The following is a 20,969-nucleotide window of genomic DNA, read 5'->3' as shown; positions in this document are numbered from 1 at the left end:
GTAATAATCCCCATATGTCAAGGGCAGGGCCAGGTGGAGATAATTGAATCATGGGGGTGGTTTGTTCTCCTGGTAGTGAATAAGTCTCACAAGATCTGATGGTTTTATAAACGGGAGTTTCCCTGCACAAGCTCTCTTGCCTGCCACCATGTAAGACATGACTTTCTCCTTCTTTGCCTTCCACCATGATTGTGAGGCCTCCCCAGACGTGGAACTGTGAGTCCGTTAAATCTCTTTTTCTTTATAATTACCCAGTCTCAGGTATGTGTTTATTAGCAGCAAGAAAATGGACTGATACAAAGGCCAAAATTAATCGTGGTACATTAAGATTGTGTAGTAGTTTAACTAGAGAAAAGTTGTGGTAGAATAGTAATTACATACCAACAGTACTATAAGGAATCCTGGCTCAAAAGAACCCAGACCAGATCAGTGAGTAGAATATTCATGTGGAAGGTAGCTTTTTGTTTTCAGAAAAATAACGTTAACCATTCCCTTTGTTGATTGGAATTTAGTTCATTTTATGGTCTTGCTTTTATTTAGTCTTGTAAATTGGTTTGGGTACTGTATGAAACTACTAAAATAAATAATGTGAACATAGTTTTATGATTGCATATATAGAAGTAAAATTAGAGTGAAAATAATTTGTCAGCACTGGAGCTCCTTAGGGAACTTCTGCTTTAACAGATAACCGAACATTACTCTAGATTGAGAAACACTGCCTCATTCTTTTAATATTCCATTAATCATGGGCTGTAGTGAGTCTTTTATCCCAGCTAGACTAATAAACATTTAGCTAGTGCTCTTCCCTAGGCTGACTAATCTATTTTATAAAGTAGACATCAATTTCAATTGTCTCTTCTTCCTCCAACAGAAGTGTTTTAGGCCAACGTGTTGGTGACCTTTGCTAGACCTGGGGTGGCAGGGAGTTGTGCCTTCCCTATCCCTGCTGTCCTTATCTTCAGCTGTTGCTATGGACAAGCACGCACCAGGCCCCTCGGGAGTGTTATAAATGGTTAGAAGCAGTGTTTTCTTTTCTGTTCGATTTTCTGGTTCAAAATGTTTGCACTATGCTACATCATAAGATTTCCTCTCTATCAGAGGCCTTGTCCTTCAGTCCTACTCTATGAAAAAAGGTCTTTGTCAGGTCTGGATTTTGTAATTTCGCAACCTAAAACGTGACCCAAAGGCATCACCCTCTGAAGAGCCTATCTGGAGTTAATTTTATAAACTTGTGGTCTCTCTCTGGGAAGAGAGTAGGTACCTAAGGGAAACCCTCCTGTGTGGAAATAGAAACGTGACGATTTTGCCTGGAGAACAGAGAAAAACACTCCAAAAGCAAGACAACCTAGGGTCAGTTGTGTGGTAGGAAGAAGACGGAGGCGGAGTCAAGTGACTTGGGTGTGACTACCTGAATCACCTAGTGAAGGTGTTACTCTAGACACCAGTGAAACTGAGGTGTGCATGTCATACCTGGGGACCCAAACATGCAATCTGTGGTGTTGCGACAGAGGTATGAATGAGGGGCTGTGAACAAGGGTGGACTTTCTCAGAAGAGAGTCCTATGAGATGCCCAGTCAACTTTTTGGGATCAGCATTAGAAACAAATGGAAAAATAGTTCTCTCTCTCCCAAAATAATGTACGCATGTAACATTATTATGACATTATGAGGAAACCTGATAGACATCTTTCTCCTGAATCTATATTGTGTTTATCAAGCTTCCTAATTTGCAATTTGTCTTTGCATTTCTAAATATTCATGAAGAAATGGACTCACTCGAATTGCACATTGAAAGCTGTTTGGTATTCTGTGCTTCCTTTCGAGGGACAGAGGTAACAGGGAAGACAATGTGCTCTGTTTCTGTAGGTGGTCCTCTGCTCTATGAGAACATCACATTCGTCTACAACTCGGAGCAGCTGAACGGGACTCAGCGGGTTCTCCTGGATAACGTCCTGTCGGAAGAACAGTGCCGGGAGCTCCACAGCGTGGCCAGTGTGAGGATCCGGAGAAGGAGGGGAGCTCACTGCGCTGGCCTGCCAAGAAGCTGCAACTGCTTTGGTCCTGGTCTCATCTGGAGCCAGACAACAAGCGCTGAAATATTGCTTTCTTGAGGAGAAAGACATAAATTATTTTTGAGGAACTTTTATAGCCTTTGGGTTGGGATTATTTTAGTTTTCCCGGGTGGGATCTGGAATAGCTACTGGCATATTTCCTAGCCCAACAGCCATCTAGCAAGGTCCCTGCCTATCATATGAAGTTGCTGGAGAAATCCTTTTATTTTAATTAATTATTAGGCAATATATCAACAATTTACATTCTTTTTATTTCCATAAAAAGTGACAGTATTTGATAATAAAAATGTAGAATGAAGATTAAATAAAGATATCTCTTTTAATTAAAAGAAATAGTTATACCGGCATCCTGGAATAAAATGGGGATGGTTCTTAGCATTGACTAGAGTTCTTAGCTTTCTGGCAGCCAAAGCAGAAAAAGACCCAATGAATTCATAGTTATCATTGATGACGTATCTTCTTGTATTTGCTTCCAGGGAATCATGCTTGTTGGTGATGGATACAGAGGAAAAACTTCACCCCATACGCCCAATGAAAAGTTTGAAGGTGCAACTGTCCTGAAAGCACTCAAAGTAAAGTCTTAACTTCTTTTGGGTTTGAGTTCTTTAGTGTCAGCCTAAGGCTTCTGTAAATGGCAGATATAAGAAAGAAAAAAGTGGCCAGGCACAGTGGCTCACGCCTGTAATCCCAGCACTTTGGGAGGCCGAGGCAGGCAGATCACGAGGTCAGGAGATCGAGACCACCCTGGCTAACATGGTGAAACCCCATCTCTACTAAAAATACAAAAAAATTAGCCAGGCATGGTAGTGGGTGCCTGTAGTCCCAGCTACTCGGGAGGCTGAGGCAGGAGAATGGCGTGAACCTGGGAGGCAGAGCTTGCGGTGAGCCGAGATCGCGCCACTGCACTCCAGCCTGCGCGAGAGCGAGACTCCGTCTCAAAAAAAAAAACAAAAAAAGAAAGAAAGAAAAAAGTTTTGAATCTATACCTATCAGGATGAAAGAAGCAAGTGTGAAATGAAACCTTCATTGTATTTAATCATTCCTCCATTCAGCCATCAACTTATCAAACTTTACATTTCCTGACAAAAAATACATACAATCCCTCTTTGTAAAATCATGATCTAATAGTGAAAACATATTCAAACAAGTAATTATTCTCTACTGCAGGAAGGGTTGTTAGAGAGGATGGTAGAACATATTATAATAGAAGAGAAGAGGAACCAAGTAGCTTTTAGCTTTCCATCTGTTATTGGGAAGAGTTTATTCCAATGGCACAATGTCCTAACCGAAATCCACAAATATGTAGTAGCCTTCCCATTAGTCAATACAGACATGACAATCCTCTATTGGCTCAGTGCAATCTAGTGCCTGTTTTTCTTACGTCCTCCAATGAACCCATTTGTTTCTCTTTTTTTTTTTTTTTTTCAGTCTGGTTATGAAGGTCGAGTCCCACTGAAGAGCGCTCGTCTGTTTTACGACATCAGCGAAAAGGCTCGAAGGATTGTAGAATCTTATTTTATGCTGAACTCAACTCTGTATTTTTCCTATACACACATGGTCTGCCGAACAGCCCTGTCTGGTGAGATTGCAGTCTGAAATGGTTCCCTTTTACCCACAATACATTGGGAAATGAAACAAGGCAAAACAAAGCTCTACAGCATGGTAGATTAATATTTTAGATGAATTCTAGATTTCTAAAACAAAAGTAGCTTATGAACTCTTATTCTGCTTCCTTCTTTTTCTTCATTTTGTTTTTCTGAAGTTCCAGAAAACCCTCATTCTGAACATTTTCCCTTCCAAATCAATTTTCCCCAATTGCTGAAGTCTTGGAAAAAAAAAATGCTTTTCTGCTGTAGGTTTCCCATTTTGAGGAATCAGGAACATGGAAATCGTAGTCACCATGATGTCTACCAGCATTAAGTGGAAGCATAGAAGATGAAGGGATGATTGAAAGTAATAGAAAGACCGGGACCTCCTCGGTCCCTGCTCATGATTTCTCCTCTATGTCTTATGCCCCCCTGAATGGGGCGGGGGGAATAATGATGTCATAGGAGTAGACTTTTACACTTGGGAAGTTTTAGCTGAATTAAATCTTGTTTTTTAAAAAAATTTTCATTTCCTTCCCATTGTTTTGCTGCCCTATGTGAAGTACAACCCATGAAACGCATGGAATTTGTTCATGTATGTTTATATCAGAAATAACTTTTATAGCTGAAGAGACAGGTGTGACATGCTCAAGGTTTCACATCCAGTTCATATCAGAACCAGACCAGAATCTCAACTACTTGTCCACTGTTCTTTTATCTGTTCTTTCCTGTTGTCTGCCTCCGCCCATTTGCAAAGATCATCAGGACTGGGAGAAGAGAGATTGTCAGTTACTTCGGTGGAAGTTGCTGCACTTCATTTCTCGTTCTTGTCTATTCCCTTTTCTGGCAGGTCAGCAGGATAGAAGAAATGACCTCAGTCATCCCATCCATGCTGACAACTGTTTGTTGGATCCAGAGGCCAACGAATGCTGGAAGGAGCCTCCTGCTTACACATTTCGAGACTATAGGTATAGCTAGAACCTGCTTCAAAACAAAGCTTTTACCTAACAGTTTTCAAACAGTGAAAACTGGAAAGGTGCTCTGTTTTGCCTGACGTCGTGTTCATATCTCCAAGGCAGAAATTCTCAAATAATCTTCTGAAGTAGCTGCCATAACCAATAAGTGGCATTATCATCTCACTTTTATCTTAAAAATTGTGCACATTTTGCATCCCATTTCACAAAATGTCCATTTTGTTTTAATATGAAAAGTAAATTTTATGTTCTTTTAAAAAAATTCCTGTTCTCCCTGGAACATATTCCTTGTGGTATATGTATTTCAGTCAGAATACAAGGGCATGGAGTCTTGGCCTACATAAGGACTTTATCACATCACTTATCTTTATTCACACCCAAGAAGAACGATGTCTGCATTTTATAAATAAGACAGTAGAAACTCAGGAGAAAAGAATGTCCTAACCTATTGAGAGATATTTCAGTGTGTAAGGAATCAGGAGTTATAGTCACCGTGCGTTCATCATTACTACACTGTACTCGATTCCAAAACATGTATTAAGCACCCGCTATCTGCAAGGCGTGGCTAGGCCACAAGGAACTCTTCAGCAAGTTAAAGAGAAAAACAACAACAAGAACAAAACAAACAAACAAACAAAACATCCTTTAGAGTTATATAAGGGAAAAAGAGAGTTGTAATTAGGGTGGGCAGGTTCAGAGGGCTAGATTAAATTAAAACTAGTTAGGTTTTCTGTGGAGGAAGTGCAATGTGAGACAAGCTTTGAAATATGATTACAATTTTAATAAAGATGGAATAAGTAAACTCTTCAGAGGTATAACCCAAACTCTATCTGATCTTCTCTTTAAGAGTTTGGAGGGCCAATTATGTCAATGTCTAGTTCAAAGGAAACTTACTAATGGAGGCTGGACAGTACATCACCAGTCTTCAGTGTTCTATGACCATGCTTTCATAAGCATATAATAATACAAATGGTTTTCTCTTCATTCTTCTAGTGCTCTCCTATATATGAATGATGACTTTGAAGGAGGAGAATTCATATTCACAGAGATGGATGCTAAGACTGTGACTGTAAGTAAACCTATTCTTGAATACTTATTTAGTATTTTTTAGCTCAGTATTGCCATTTTCTAAGGACTTACAGATGGTTACATTTCAAATACTTCTGAGCTCAAGATTTCAAGAGGTTAAGAGAGTTTCAGTAAATGTATAGATCATAAACTGTTAGAAGTATCCATAAAAATCTAGTACGTTGTAAAGATGAGTAAATTAAAGAATTGAGATATTAATCATTTTATCGTGATCATATAGCTAGTTACTGTTAGACTTGGAACCCAAACCTAGGTCTTCTAATTCTTTGTCAAGTAATCTGATGGAAACATAAGAACGTCAGTTCCTAAGTCACCCAAGTCTAGAATAAGTCAAATGATTCTACAAGGTGTCTTTCAAGTAACCTGGTGTTCTACATACTTGGACTGAGCATTGGCCTTCAGATATATAGTTACCAAAATTATCATACACGTGTGTATGTATGTGTATGTGTATATATACCTATAGGTATGTGTGTGTATATATATATTATATATATAGTATATGTATATATTATATATATATATTATATATATAGTATATGTATATATTATATATATAGTATATATATTATGTATATAGTATATATATATTATATGTATAAAATATATATATATACACACACATATAAATATGCCCACTGCAGCTTCCTTTCCCGTGCAGACATGGCCTCATATATATATATATATATATATATGCATAGAGAGATATATGATTGTGACTGTATGTAATAAACTCATACCTGAAAATTGATACACACACACACACACACACAAATATGTAAACAAAGAGTAAATCAAAAGTTCAATTCAACGACCATCTTCCTAAGCAAACCCGTGCCTTTGGAAAGAAGCCCACTTAAAGACCATATAGTTAGCATCCTTTGGTCTTCAAGCCAAAGAGCATACACAATGGTAGAAAAATATATTTTCGACTGCTGCCGCTCTTTGGCCCACTTCGTTCCCTTAGTTCCGAGTGCTCGCCCACTGCAGCTTCCTTTCCTGTGCGGACATGGCCTCAAGCACCACCACCATTGCCATGAAGATTGGAATAATTGGTGGAACAGGCCTGGATGATCCAGAAATTTTAGAAGGAAGAACTGAAAAATATATGGATACTCCATTTAGCAAGCCATTTGATGCCTTAATTTTGGGGAAGATAAAAAGTGTTGATTGTATCCTCCTTGCAAGGCATGGGAGGCAGCACACCATCCTGCCTTCCAAGGTCAACTACCAGGCGACCATCTGGGCTTTGAAGGAAGAGGGCTGTACACATGTCATAGGGACCACAGCTTGTGGCTCCTTGAGGGAGGAGATTCAACCTGGCGATATTGTCATTATTGATCAGTTCATTGATGGGACCACTATGAGACCTCAGTCCCTCTATGATGGAAGTCATTGTTGTGCTAGAGGAGTGTGCCATATTCTAATGGGGGCCAAGCCCCCAAACGAGAGAGGTTCTTATAGAGACTGCTAAGAAGCTAGGACTCTGGTGACATTCACAGGGGACAATGGTCACGACTGAGGGACCTCGTTTTATCTCTTGAGCAGAAAGCTTCATGTTCTGCACCTGGTGGGTGGATGTTATCAACATGACCACAGTTCCAGAGGTGGTTCTCACTAAAGAGGCTGGAATTTGTTATGCGAGTATCGCCATGGTGACAGATTATGACTGCTGGAAGGAGCACGAGGAAGCAGTTTTGGTGGACCGGGACTTACAGACCCCGAAAGAAAATGCTAGTAAAGCCAAAAGTTTACTGCTCACTGCCATACCTCAGATAGGATCCATGGAATGGTCAAAAACCCTCCATGGCCTGAAGAATATAGCCCAGTTTTCTGTTTTAAAATTTTTGCAATCTATCCATTTGACAAAGGGCTAATATCTAGAATCTACAGAGAACTTTAACAAATTTACAAGAAAAACAAACAAACAACCCCATCAAAAAGTGGGAGAAGGATATGAACAGACACTTCTCAAAAGAAGACATTTATGAGGCCAACAAACATATGAAAAAAAGCTCATCATCACTGGTCATTAGAGACATGCAAATCAAAACCACAATGAGATACCATCTCACGCCAGTTAGAATGGCGATCATTAAAAAGTCAGGAAACAACAGATGCTGGAGAGGATGTGGAGAAATAGGAATGCTTTTATACTGTTGGTGGGAGTGTAAATTAGTTCAACCATTGTGGAAGACAGTGTGGCAATTCCTCAAGGATCTAGAACCAGAAATACCATTTGACCCAGCAATCCCATTACTAGGTATATACCCAAAGGATTATAAATCATTCTACTATAAAGACATATGCACATGTATGTTTATTGCGGCACTGTTCACAATAGCAAAGACTTGGTACCAACCCAAATGCTCATCAATGATAGACTGGATAAAGAAAATGTAGCACATATATACCATGGAAGACTATGCAGCCATAAAAAAGGATGAGTTCATGTCCTTTTCAGGGACATGGATGAAGCTGGAAACCATCATTCTCAACAAACAAACACAGGAACAGAAAACCAAACACCACATGTTCTCACTCATAAGTGGGAGCTGAACAATGAGAACACATGGACACGGAGGGCAACATCACACACCAGGGCCTGTCAGGGGGATAACATTAGGAGAAATACTTAATGTAGATAATGGTTTGATGGGGTGCAGCAAACCACCATGGCACGTGTATACCTATGTAACAAACCTGCACATTCTGCACATGTACACTAGAACTTAAAAGTATAATAATAATAAAAAAATTTCCAATTGAGAAAGTAAGCAGATTATAGATGACCAGGTATCTCTCACCACCATACAAAATCTAAGTAGTCGGGACATGTATGTGATAAACTTCAAAGTTTTGGCATTATAGAAGCTATTTCTAAACTTTTCTTGAATTTTATGCTTGTCCCTCATAGCTTACATGCTTTTCTCATTAGTGAAACATATCTGTCATTCATGACACACATATGTCATTCATCACACAGTACTGTGATATAAGCAGGTAATATCAAAAAGTATGTATTACTGGGTTTAAAGGTGATTCCTATGAGGATTCTCGTTAAAATTGTCTAGAAACATTGTAATAACTAAGAAAAAATATTTCATGTGACTTCATACAATAATATATGTTAAAAAGTCATGATGCCTCACTTTTTGGGTAAAAAGCTTAAATGTTAATATGAGAGTACTTTAATACTCCGTAATCTGATAAATTAAATCAAGATTGACGATCTGTATTGGAGTTTAAAGTCCAGAAGGTTTTTTGCACTTCTGGGAAAGCTTGAGTGTAGGAAGCATTTTATTTCTGATCTCTGCTAACACTGAAACTGAGGTACAAAAATACTGGCATTTCGCAGTTTCAAAGAAAGTCAGACAGGTGGTTGAAAAGATTTCTTTGCTTCTCCTCCATCTAGTGGCCGTATTTGGAAATGCTTGATGCTTAAAGCAAGGGATGCCTGTTTCATTAATTTTTAAATGTCAAGTTAACTGGAATTCTGCTTTTTAAAGATGTGAAAGCAGATAATATTCTCCTTTCAGAGTGCTACAATTTTAATTAAACCCAGAATCTAACCTCCCCTAAAAAAACTAAAACTGATTTAAACAAATTTTTAATCCAAAAGCTCCTGTTTGAGAACATTTATTTCCCCAAATACTTCATATTAATGCATACAATGGCATTTTAGGGAATAACGTAGATAACTAAAATTCTTACATAAGGCAGTTCTTATCCTTCCCCACAGGAAGTTTATTCTAGTACCAGCAACAACAGAAATGGGTATTTTTCTGTTTTAGTTTCCCTTTGACTGTGGAGGGACAAATGGAGCAGAGAAATAGCATAACTTGAGGCCACATAAGGAAGTAACGTCTTCTGAGTCCTTTACTTTGGAAAAATCTGGAAGTTGTATAATTATCTGAAAGGTGGCTGAAATTTTACTTTTATTAAAGACAATTACAGCACAAACGCTTTTCTAAATCAATCATCAGTTAGACGGAAAGTAAAAGGATTATTTTAAATTATGCTTAGTATACTTGGAAGGTACGTGGATTCTTTTCAATAGCGGCATTTGTTTGTGAGACTTGGGAATTCAAGGATGTTGGTTTCTCTGTGCAGGTTCAAAGAAGATAAAATTTAATGAGTTCCATTTGTTTCATGAAAAATTAAATTCAGTATAAATGGGGCTGTGTTGCAAAAGTATGTTTATAATCATTTATCCAAACTTCATAACATATTTTTGCTGTAGAAACAATGTCACACATGGAAGCAGGTTCACTAAAGCTTGTTTATTCCTCCAAATACCTGACATGTAACAGATGATGTTCGCTGTGTGATGAGATGGGTCTTTAGAGATCCTTGTGAATCCACGGCTATAATCAGTTCCAACTGCCTCACACAGTTCACATCTTCTTTTCCTAAACTTTCCCAAAGTTATTCATGTTTAAAATTACTTTCAATTCCAGAAGAAAGAAAATACTAATTTGTCCCCACATCCTTTCTTTAGTCTTATAAGATGTTACCAAGACTTGGTAATCACATAGAAACATTGGCAAATGCGTGTTTGAGTGAGTCCTGACCAGCACCAGGGAGTGGGCAGCCCAGAAAACCTGAAATTCCAACATCCCAAGGCCATTTACTCAGAAGGCTTTTTCTTTCTTTCTTTCTTTCTTTCTTTCTTTCTTTCTTTCTTTCTTTCTTTCTTTCTTTCTCTTTCTTTCTCTCTTTTTCTTTCTTTCTTTCTCTCCCTCTCTTCTTTCCTTTCTTTTTTTTTTTTTCTGTCACCCAGACTGGAGTGCAGTGGCACGATCTCAGCTCACTGCAACTTCCGTCTCCCAGGTTCAAGCGATTCTCCTGCCTCAGCCTCCTGAGTAGCTGGGATCACAGGCACCCACCAACACATCTGGCTAATTTTTGTATTTTTAGTAGAGACGGGGTTTCACCATGTTGGCCAGGCTGGTCTCAAACTCCTGACCTCAGGTGATCCACCTGCCTTGGCCTCCTAAAGTGCTGGGATTATAGGCGTGAGCCACCATGCCCAGCCTCAGAAGTCTTTTCTATCCTACTTCACAGGTTTTACCTTTCACTTATTTTGCTGCTTCTATGTGGAAATGTACAAATTCCTTCTCAAGAAAAACAGAATCAGATTGATACTGAGGACACGACTAACTCGTGAACTCTCTAGATTTACATCAGAACAGTTGCCTTGGTAAAGCTGTTTAGGAAAAGCAATTCCAGCAAAGACAAATCACTCTTCAGTTATTGTGAATAGAAGAGTAAAAAGAAACTGACTGCTTTTTTTCTGCTCTTCCCTTTAACACTCACACACAAGTCACATATACACACACATGCAGACTCACACAGACATAAACACACACACGTGCCCACATAAACACATATGCACCCACCTGTCTCTCTGGCTTTCCGACTCCTCCACCTACCTCTGACCTTCCATATGTGGTCACGTAGTCCGGGAGCACCTATGTTATGTAGCAACCAAGGACTTTAGGAAATTTTTCAAATATTCTTCCTGAAGCTAGCAGTGAAAAACCAGCCAGCTCATTTTATGCAGAAGGAAACCAAAGATTTACGGGCATATGTCAACTCAAGTCAATTCAGAAAATGGCTAGTGAGAACCAGTCCATGTTCTCACCTAGTAAAATGGTTAGTGCCACTTTTTTTGGTTTTACTTTACTTTTCTGAACTATACAGAGGAATGAATAAAGTTTCTGTATTTCCCAAGAAAGACAAAATGGACTCTACTCACATGAGACACTTCTTTAAACACAGAAGCAAGGCCTCTAATATTCAGTTGCTTAAGCTCATTCAACTTGTAGAGGCAGCTTGTTTGATCTTCTACCCTGGCTCAGTGAGCCCAGCAGTATTTCTTTTTCTGTCACTACACTCTTCTACCTAAACGCTGTGGACAGCTCCACCTGAGCAGTGCATAAGCTGCGAAGGACTGTGTCAGTCTTAAAACACTTAAGGGTGATGGCGAATAGGCCACTCCAAGGGGTGTCGGGTTCTCACCACTGGAGATGTTCAAACAATGCCTAAACGACCACTGGGAAACAATAGTGTAAAGGAAATGAAATCTTATACAGAATTATGACTTTTAAAAATGTTTGTATTGTGAAAAGCACATAAACCATGAATGTACAATTTAAAAATTAGAAAGCGTATACACTCATGTAACCACTACCTAGATCAATAACAACTTTTCCAGCACTGCAGATGTCCTGTTTGTTTGTTTGTTAATTACACAAGTATGGAATGGACACCTACCTTGTATCCAGATGCTTAGCTAGTGCAAAAGCTACAGAAATGAATTATGAGAGAAAAACTTTGCCTTCTTTGAATTTGCAGGCTATCATGTAGCATGTATTGAATGATTACTATGTATGTGGACTTTGCTACACGTTTTACTTGAACATCTTTTTATTTTCTGAGGTATATATTATTTTGACCTTACCTTTGTTTTACGGGTGAGAAAATTGAGATAATTTACATCATCTTCAATCCCAGGATTCCTTTATTCTTCGCCTGAGGCCTTAACTCAAATAATCTCATAGCCAGAGAAGCAGAAGTTGTGGAAATGTTTATGATACAACAATTGAAAGTCTAATTTTTGCTTTCTTTCTCAGGCCTCTATAAAACCAAAATGTGGGCGCATGATCAGCTTCTCATCTGGAGGAGAGAACCCTCATGGGGTGAAGGCAGTCACCAAGGGAAAGAGGTGTGCTGTGGCTCTGTGGTTCACCTTGGACCCACTTTATAGAGAATTGGTGAGTTTCTCACCCGCCCAGAAAGCCAGTTAGGCTTGCTTCATGAACTGCTTTATCTGAGAAGTCCTTTAAATTGCTTCATCTGAGGAAAAGAAGAGGGTAAAGGCAGTTCTTAATCAGATATGTTCTAGTAAGTGAAGATGTTTGTAGAAATAGCTATGTCAATGATATTTGATAGTCACTAATCTGTCTTGACCTTATTAACAAATTGTAAGGCTGGGCGCGGTGGCTCACTCCTATAATCCCAGAACTTTGGGAGACCGAGGCGGGCGGATCACTTGAGGTCGGGAGTTCGAGACCAGCCTGATCAACATGCTGAAACCCCATCTCTACTAAAAATACAAAATTAGCTGGATGTGGTAGCATGCGCCTGTAGTTCCAGTTACTCGGGAAGCTGAGGCAGGAGAATCGCTTGAACCTGGGAGGCGTAAATTGCAGTAAGCCGAGATCGCACCACTGCACTTCAGCCTGGGCAACAGGGCAAGACTCTGTCTCAAAACAAAAACAAAAACAAAAACAACCCTGTGGCATCAGGGAGGAATCACTTTTTATTGGTCACCCAGAAGACGGATTTGTTTTCTCGCAAATCATAAGAAATAGTATTGAATCATTTATGAAACGTATTTGAAAGAGGGCAAGGAAACCTAAAAGATTATTATTACTTATTACTGTTATTACATTAAGTATTTCAATATTATTATATGCAAACTAGCTGAGGACACTTAGCTAGGAGGAGACCATGATCTCATCGTTTTGGAAGCCCGTGGGCAGATGTCATAGTCTCCACCTGTGGAGCTGCAGAGGCATGAATTAAGACCAATGGGTAGAAGCCCTGGAGGGAAAATTTGGGCTCCACACAAGGAATAACTTTCAAATAGTCACCACAGTTTGGCAGAATTGTCTGCTTTGGAAGCACTGATTGGATGGCTCCAATCAAAGCCCAGGCAACTGCTTAGCATGGAACGCTGAAATGGAATCTAAAACATCATAGCAGAGGCTTAACTGGATGACCTCCAAATCTTCTCCAGCCCTAAGTATTGATGAAGCTATGAAATTCTATTCTTAAAACTGGCATTCTATCCAGTTTTCCTTCTTAGGTTCCTAAGTTGAATCCAATTTCATCAGAAACTATTTAAAAATAATGCGTTTTTCTCATATACTTTTCACCATCAAATCTAACTTACAAAGTGTTTCCCCACATTCCCTAAGCCATTCTTTCACATATTTTACAAAAGACCTATTGTGACCTTTTATTGTACAAAAGAGCTATTATTATCTGCCTTGGAAACTCTGCTAGATAGGCCCTAGGGGTAGAAGGGTGAACAGAACAAGGTCCTGGACTATGAGGAGCTTGGACAGAACAGCTAGTAAATACGCTGTAAGAAGAGAACAGTATATGTTTTGTAGCAGGGAATCAAGGAAGACTTCTATAAGCTCAGACCTAGAAGCAAAGACGATAGCCAGGCATAGAAAAAATGGCCCTGGCTGGGCGTGGTGGCTCACGCCTATAATCCCCGCACTTTTGGAGGCCTAGGTGGGTGAATCACCTGAGGTCAGGAGTTGGAGACCAGCCTGGCCAACATGGTGAAACCCCATCTCTACTAAAAATACAAAAATTAGCCTGGCGTGGTGGCGCGCACCTGTAATCCCAGCTGCTCGGGAGCCTGAGGCAGGGGAATCACTTGAACCCAGGAGGTGGAGGCTGCAGTTGCAGTGAGCTGAGATCACTCCACCACATTGTAACGTGGGCGACAAGAGTGAGACTCTGTCTCAAAAAAAAAAAAAAAAAAAAAAAAAAAAAAGAAGAAAAAGAAAGAAAGGCCCTGACAAAAGGACCAGAGCACAGAGTCCTGAAAACCTCAAGGGAGCAGCAAACAATTGCCTTCCCCTATCATTACTTTATATCCTGGTATTTTCCATCTCCAAAATGCTAGCATTCCATCAAAGCATTTTTTTTAAACTAAGGAACCTATGTAAATGGGTAGACAGTGAAGAGAAAATTATTGAAATATTACCTCACTATTCTAGTATTCAATTCAGCAGACATTTAATCTATTTCATCATTCAGTATCCAAACTCTCTTTTCCAAGGTATTGTTCTCTCAAAATAAGCTAACACAAAGTAAGTTCTCTTTGCTCCTTTGTAATAGGAAACATCAACGCCAGCGTCCCTTCCTCTGATGGAAAAGTACTAGAAAACCTCTCCAGTCTTCAGGCCGTAGCGGCATCTAGTGGCCACAGTGGGAAATGACCAGAACTTTTTCCTCAGCTAAATTAGCCCAGGCTGTGAATCATTCTTTGCTACACGTGGAGATCATCTATTGATCGTTACAAACTACTAACATCTGTGTTTCAGGAGGTTTAAAAGCTCCCCGGGTGATTCTAACGTGCAGCAGCAGAGTTTGGGAGTTCCTGGCCTAGACGTCTTTTTGCAGATTGAATCTCTGAGAAAAAAAAAAAATGCCTACCTATGAACAAGTCATTAGAGCTGGCCGATTCTCATGCTTATTATGAATTACTTTAAAGGGTCTCAGTTCTCAAGGAGTATTTAGCAACATCCTTTTAAGGATGCAAGGATGTTCGAAGCTTCATATATATTGGTTCCAGCTCTTGAATTTCTTTCCCTTAATGAGAAACAAGATTACAATCATTTCTTGTGGTCAACAGATGTGAAAGCTTTGTATGTGTGTCGATTTGTTAAGTATCAGGATTGTTTTCCTCGGCCGGGCGCGGTGGCTCAGTCCTGTAATCCTAGCACTTGGGGAGGCCGAGGCGGGCAGATCACCTGAGGTCAGGGGTTCGAAACCAGCCTGGCCAACATGGCGAAACCCCGTCTCTACTAAAATTACAAAAATTAGCCAGGCATGGTGGCATATGCCTGTAATCCCAGCTACTGGGGAGGCTGAGGCAGGAGAATCACTTGAATCCAGGAGGTGGAGGTTGCTGTAACCCGAGATCGCACCACTGCACTCCAACCTGGGCAACAGAGTGAGACTCTGTCTTGAAAAAAAAAAAAAAAGAAGATTGTTTTCCTTATATTTGTAAAGTAGTACTTGGGCTTTTTATTTAGATGTGGCAGCAACTTAATTTTCTGTTATTTAGTATATCTAGTCCTTTTAGTTGCCTTTTTGTAAACATTTTTTATTACAAGCTCTTGCATGAAAGGGGCTTTGTTTTCAATTCATAAAATAGTTATTTATTTAACTTACTGTGCCCAGGCACTGTGTTAAAGACCGCCTATAGGGAATGCACACTAGTAGGATATAATTCCTATTTTCAAGGAGCTTGAAGTCAAATTGGAGAAATAATACAAGGACCCAACTAATTAAACCACAAGGCAAGGTTTGGTAAGAATCCTTAGCAGCAAATGCATGGTTTGAGGGATATAAAAAAGTAATCCAAAAAGGCTTCTTTGAGGAGATGGCATTTGAAAAAAAGCTTTAAAAGATCAATTTCTTTAGGGAGAGGCATTTTAGACAGAGAAAGGCTTCATCCATTTACACATTTACTCATCAAAGAAAATAGAACTCTTGCCACATGTCAGTGGCTTTTCTGAGCACTGAAAATACAGTAGTGACCAAGAAGATAAGATGCCCTGCTCTTCTGGAGCTTACATTCTAGTGGAAGGAAACAGATCCCAAAAAAGTAAAAAATAAATAAATAATCGAGAGATTTTTCACACGGTGACCAATGATGTGTGGAAAATGGAACAAGACAACTGATTCTGGAGTGAAAGGGTAGGAGCGGCAAATTGTGAGGCCTCGCCAAACAAGTGGCATGTGAGCTGAAACCTAAGAAATGAGAAGTCCACTAGGATAAATGTCTGGAGGAGAGTATTCCAGGCAGAGGACAAGCTGCAAAGGCCCAGAGACAATAAGATGTTTGGAGTCGCCAAGAAACAAAGAAAGCCAGAGCATCTGGAATATGGCAGACAAGAGGGAGAGTGGCTTCAGTAGAGGACGTGGAGGCGGCAGGAGCCGGATTCCACAGGCTGATTGGGAAATGCGAATTTTATTCTAACTAGTGGAAAGTCATGTAGTCCCCACACCCCAACACACACACACACACACACACACATCTCCTCCAGTCCTGGAGAGTTACAGGATACAGAAGATTACTTTAGCTAACATGTGGGCATGGACTGGAGTAGTAATAGAGAAGGTAAAAAGAGATGGAAGGTTTGAGATACAATTTGGAGGTAGACCAACTGCACCTGCTGATGGATTAATGTGAGGAATAAAAGAAAGCGTAGAATATAATGGGAGCATCCAGAGAAACACTTAATTCAGAATCGGATTAGGGAATTCTTTTGAAAGTGTTACATTCAGGGAGCTTGAGGTAAGTTAAGAAGTTGGAATATAAGGTGAGGAGAAGGGAGGCAAAATAAACCTAAAGAAGAGAGAAAGGTATGAATAAGAAGAGAGAACAAACACCACATATTCTCACTCATAGGTGGGAATTGAACAATGAGATCACATGGACACAGGAAGGGGAACATCACACTCTGGGGACTGTTGTGGGGTGGGGGGAGGGGGGAGGGATAGCGTTGGGAGATATACCTAATGCTAGATGACGAGTTAGTGGGTGCAGCGCACCAGCATGGCACATGTATACATATGTAACTAACCTGCACATTGTGCACATGTACCCTAAAACTTAAAGTATAATAATAAAAAATAAATAAATCAATAAATAAAAGAAAAAAAAAAGAAGAGAGACAGGTATAAGGCAACTTCTTATAAGCACACCAAGAAAAGTAGACCTGAAACTTCAAGCAGTAGGCACCCATTGAGGAGCTGTGAGTAGGAAAGAGATATAATCAGATATAAGCCAGTAGGATTCATTAGAAGCATGTGAGGGTGAGTAGTGAAGCAGCGAGAGCAATTTGGAGGCTGCGGCAGTAATTAAGAGATGATGAGGGCTTACAATGGTGGCTCTCAAGAGGGAGCGATTGGCCGGGTGCAGTGGCTCACTCCTGTAATCCCAGCACTTTGGGAGGGCGAGGCGGGTGGATCACCTGAGGTCGGGAGTTTGAGACCAAGCCTGGTTAACATGGTAAAAATATAAAAAATTAGCCGGGCATGGTGGTGGGTGCCTGTAAACCCAGGTACTTGGGAGGCTGAGGCAGGAGAATCGCTTGAACCCGGGAGGCAGAGGTTGCAGTGAGCCGAGATCGCGTCACTGCACTCCAGCCTGGGCAACAAGAGCAAAATTCCATCTCAAAAAAAAAAAAAGAGGGAGCAATGTTGCCCTCTAGTGGGCATTTGGCAATATCTGGGGGTTGGTGGGGGAGGTTGTTATTGACACCTGTGGTAGGTAGAGAGGACGGGGTGTCGCTGAGCATCCTGCAGGGCACAGGGCAGCACCACCCTCCCACCCCCCAACAAGTAATTATCTGGTCTAAAAATGTCAATCAGACCAAAATTGAGAAACCCTGACCTAAACTCCGGCAACAATAGTGCATTGAGGAGAAAGGGGCAGAGACAGCAGATAGAACAGAATAGGTGACTTATCAGATGCAGGAAACCATGGTCGGGCTTTTAAGGCAAATAGGTGAGCGATGCTGGTCTTTACCGAGAGAGAGCCTACGTGAAGAACAGAGCAGGTTCTTGGGGAGAAAATGGTGAATTCAGCTTGACCACTGAACTGAGATGGCTATGGGGCCATGAATTAGAAAGGGTAGGAAGCAGTTGAACATACAATCGTTCTTTGCAGGAGAGAAAATCTTAGAAAGTAATTGCTTAGGACCCAGGAATGTTAGGAGAAGGCATCTGTCTGGGGATGAAGAGGAGGTGTTCAATGCTTAACTGGATTTAGCATCAACCCATGTACAGATGGATGCCAGGAAGTGTTTGGGAAGCGTCTGCTGATGAGACTGATTATTATGCTTGTAACAGAAATGTGTAAATTGTCTTTTTTGCAGGAGCGAATACAGGCTGATGAAGTGATTGCAATTCTGGATCAAGAACAGCAAGGGAAGCATGAACTGAATATCAACCCTAAAGATGAGCTATAAAAATGAGAAAGAATGTTCTATCAAATATTTATTTAAATTGTTAATCTTATGAGAACCTTTTTATTTTTGTACAGAGCCATGGTATAAATTAACAGGTTAATGTCAGTCATCAGATCTTCCTTCTCTTCCTAAGGATGCTTTTGTTGCCTCACTCAATCTATCAATCTATCTTTCTTGTTTTGGGTTGTTTTCTCTCTCTCTCTCTGTCTTCTTAGAGACATGGTCTAACCATGTTGTCTAGGATAGAGGGCAGTGGCTATTCACAGATGTGATGATAGCACACTGGAGCCTCAAACTCTTAGGCTCAGGCGATCCTTCAAGCCTCCCGGGGAGCTGGGACCACAGGCACGTGCCACCACACCCAGCTCTCTTTCTTGGTTTTTCATCATTTCATGTATCTATCAAAGCCCAGTTCACCTCCTCCCCCAAACACACACACACACACACACACACACACACACAATTAAGTTGCTGCAAATTCAAAAGCTTAGAGAGAATAAGCTTCTTGGTGGTGAAACTACAACTCTCATGTGTGCTCCAGTTCTAAAATTAACCTGTGCCTGGTCTCTGAAGCCCTTTCTTGCTCTGTGCCTTTCAGCCACATCCTTAGGTGCTAACGGCCATGAGCTCCGACTCTCCAAAGTGAGCTGCACTTTGGGTCTGAGGAGCCCCTGGCAGAGTCCACGCTGCCTCAGGTATCATGGGCGTAATGATCACCCAGGCTCCGGGAGATCTCATGGATGATTACTGTATGAGACAGAGGGGACTTCAGTCTTTCCAGGGCCTTGGTGGAATTTTTGGCTCTGGTGTTTTCGCCAGACAATAAACTTACACTGGAAGCTTTGATTCACCCTCCACAGTACTCCAGAAAGGACTGTCCTATAAGTTGTACATTTTAAAAGGTCATGTAGAGGTTGTAGTAGAATGGCTTTTCACCCTGGTGACTTTGGAAGAAAATCTTGAATACTGCCTGCATCCGGGCACCTAGGTTGCCTAGGAGTGGGGTCCACTGATGAAAAGAGGTGTTTTGTACTTACATAAGAAAAATAAATTTCTGATTGATTTAACCGTCATCTGCTTATATTTTGGGGGCCCCTCCTCATTGCTGCTATCCAGCACACAGATTTGTGCTTGTGGCTGATTTGTTTAATAAAGGGAGGCTTATTTTAATATCTGGCATTTATTTTTGTTCTCCCAAATGTTTGGTTTATCTTCACAGAATGGTTTTGTAATTACATAGGAGCTTTTGGGACCACTTTAGGGGCAACGTTGGGACATGACTATTGTTGCTGGTGCAGTGGCCTCAGGAAAGGTGGGGACACCGCTCTTGAAGAACAGAGATGGAGACCAAACTGGGCATTGATCCAGAGAATGCTTGGTTCCAGGTCCCACTTCTAAGAAAGACACTACAAAGGCATAGTTCATTGGGGATGGGGTTCTTCTAACCTAGGGGAGACTTTATCATTTGCCTGTGGGAGATCACATGCCTTTATGACGGGCAGTGGTGGAGGGAAGATTTACTTTCTGCCGTTTACAATCTGGTGAGTGGTAAGAACATTCACCCATTGAAATTGAAAATTTGAGTTAGTGATGTAGGAACCATCTGTTTTTTACTGAACCTTCTGGTTGTATTTTAATCATGGGAAAGTGGAAAGAGCATTGGATTATCCTCCCAGTTCTATCAAATATGCCCTGCTGTGTGATATAGAACTACTCTCTTTCCCTTTCCAGACTTTAGTTCCCTTCTCTGAAAATGACATAATTGATTGTAACAAGGCCCTCCCTCCTACTCAAAATACAAACAAAGCAAAAAGAAAAAAAAGAAACCAAAACCATTTTAGAAACAGTCGCAACCAAATTTATTTCTGCTAACATTTAGAGAGTCGTGAATGGTTTTTTTTTTTTTTTTTTTTTTTGAGACGGAGTCTCACTGTCGCCCAGGCTGGAGTGAAGTGGTGTGATCTCAGCTCACTGCAGCCTCCACCACCTCCCGGGTTCAAGCAATTCTCCTGCCTCGGCCTCCTGAGTAGCTGGGATTACAGGCGCCTGCCATAATGCCCAGCTAATTTTTGTATTTTTAGTACAGATGGGGTTTCACTATGTTGGCCAGGCTAGTCTCGAACTCCCGACCTCAGGTGATCCAGTCGCCTTGGCCTCCCAAAGTGCTGAGATTACAGGTGTGAGCTACCGCGCCCGGCCGTGAATGGGTTTTTTATGTGTGTACCTGATTTTTAAAAACTTAAACCCAAATTTAGGCCTAAAAGTTCTTGAGCTTTGCAAAGGTAGATTGCTATTTGTCCTCCCACTGTGAAGAGCTTGTTGGCACTCAGATTTGCTGATTGGAGGATCTGGGTGAGGATCTGATTTCTGTTTTCTGGCAACAAGGCATCAACATAGAAACAGTCTTTGTTTGGCTCCTTAAAGTTCCCGCTTCCTGGGTGCAATGGGCACTAGG

The 20,969-nt window shown here is 40.7% G+C and overlaps 1 protein-coding gene and 1 pseudogene across 1 annotated transcript in view; both read left to right on the top strand.

Annotated features, from left to right (window-relative positions):
- The window catches only part of P3H2 (prolyl 3-hydroxylase 2), a 164,100-nt gene extending 144,519 nt beyond the window's left edge, over positions 1 to 19,581 (top strand). Inside the window, exons 9-15 of the mRNA XM_001160886.6 lie at positions 1,866 to 1,993; positions 2,548 to 2,643; positions 3,500 to 3,650; positions 4,508 to 4,625; positions 5,625 to 5,700; positions 12,359 to 12,499; positions 18,422 to 19,581. Coding sequence (XP_001160886.4) covers positions 1,866 to 1,993; positions 2,548 to 2,643; positions 3,500 to 3,650; positions 4,508 to 4,625; positions 5,625 to 5,700; positions 12,359 to 12,499; positions 18,422 to 18,514 — 803 coding nt within the window. The 3' untranslated portion in view covers positions 18,515 to 19,581. The remainder of the gene's footprint in view (positions 1 to 1,865; positions 1,994 to 2,547; positions 2,644 to 3,499; positions 3,651 to 4,507; positions 4,626 to 5,624; positions 5,701 to 12,358; positions 12,500 to 18,421) is intronic.
- LOC134809630 (S-methyl-5'-thioadenosine phosphorylase-like) lies at positions 6,635 to 7,688 on the top strand (annotated as a pseudogene).
- Positions 19,582 to 20,969: the final 1,388 nt, after the last annotated feature.

The sequence above is a fragment of the Pan troglodytes genome, chromosome 2 (assembly GCF_028858775.2).
Source record: "Pan troglodytes isolate AG18354 chromosome 2, NHGRI_mPanTro3-v2.0_pri, whole genome shotgun sequence".
In the NCBI taxonomy this organism is placed as follows: Eukaryota; Metazoa; Chordata; class Mammalia; order Primates; family Hominidae; genus Pan; species Pan troglodytes.
Note: the sequence above shows the minus strand (reverse complement) of the source record. Positions and strands in the feature narration are given on the sequence as shown.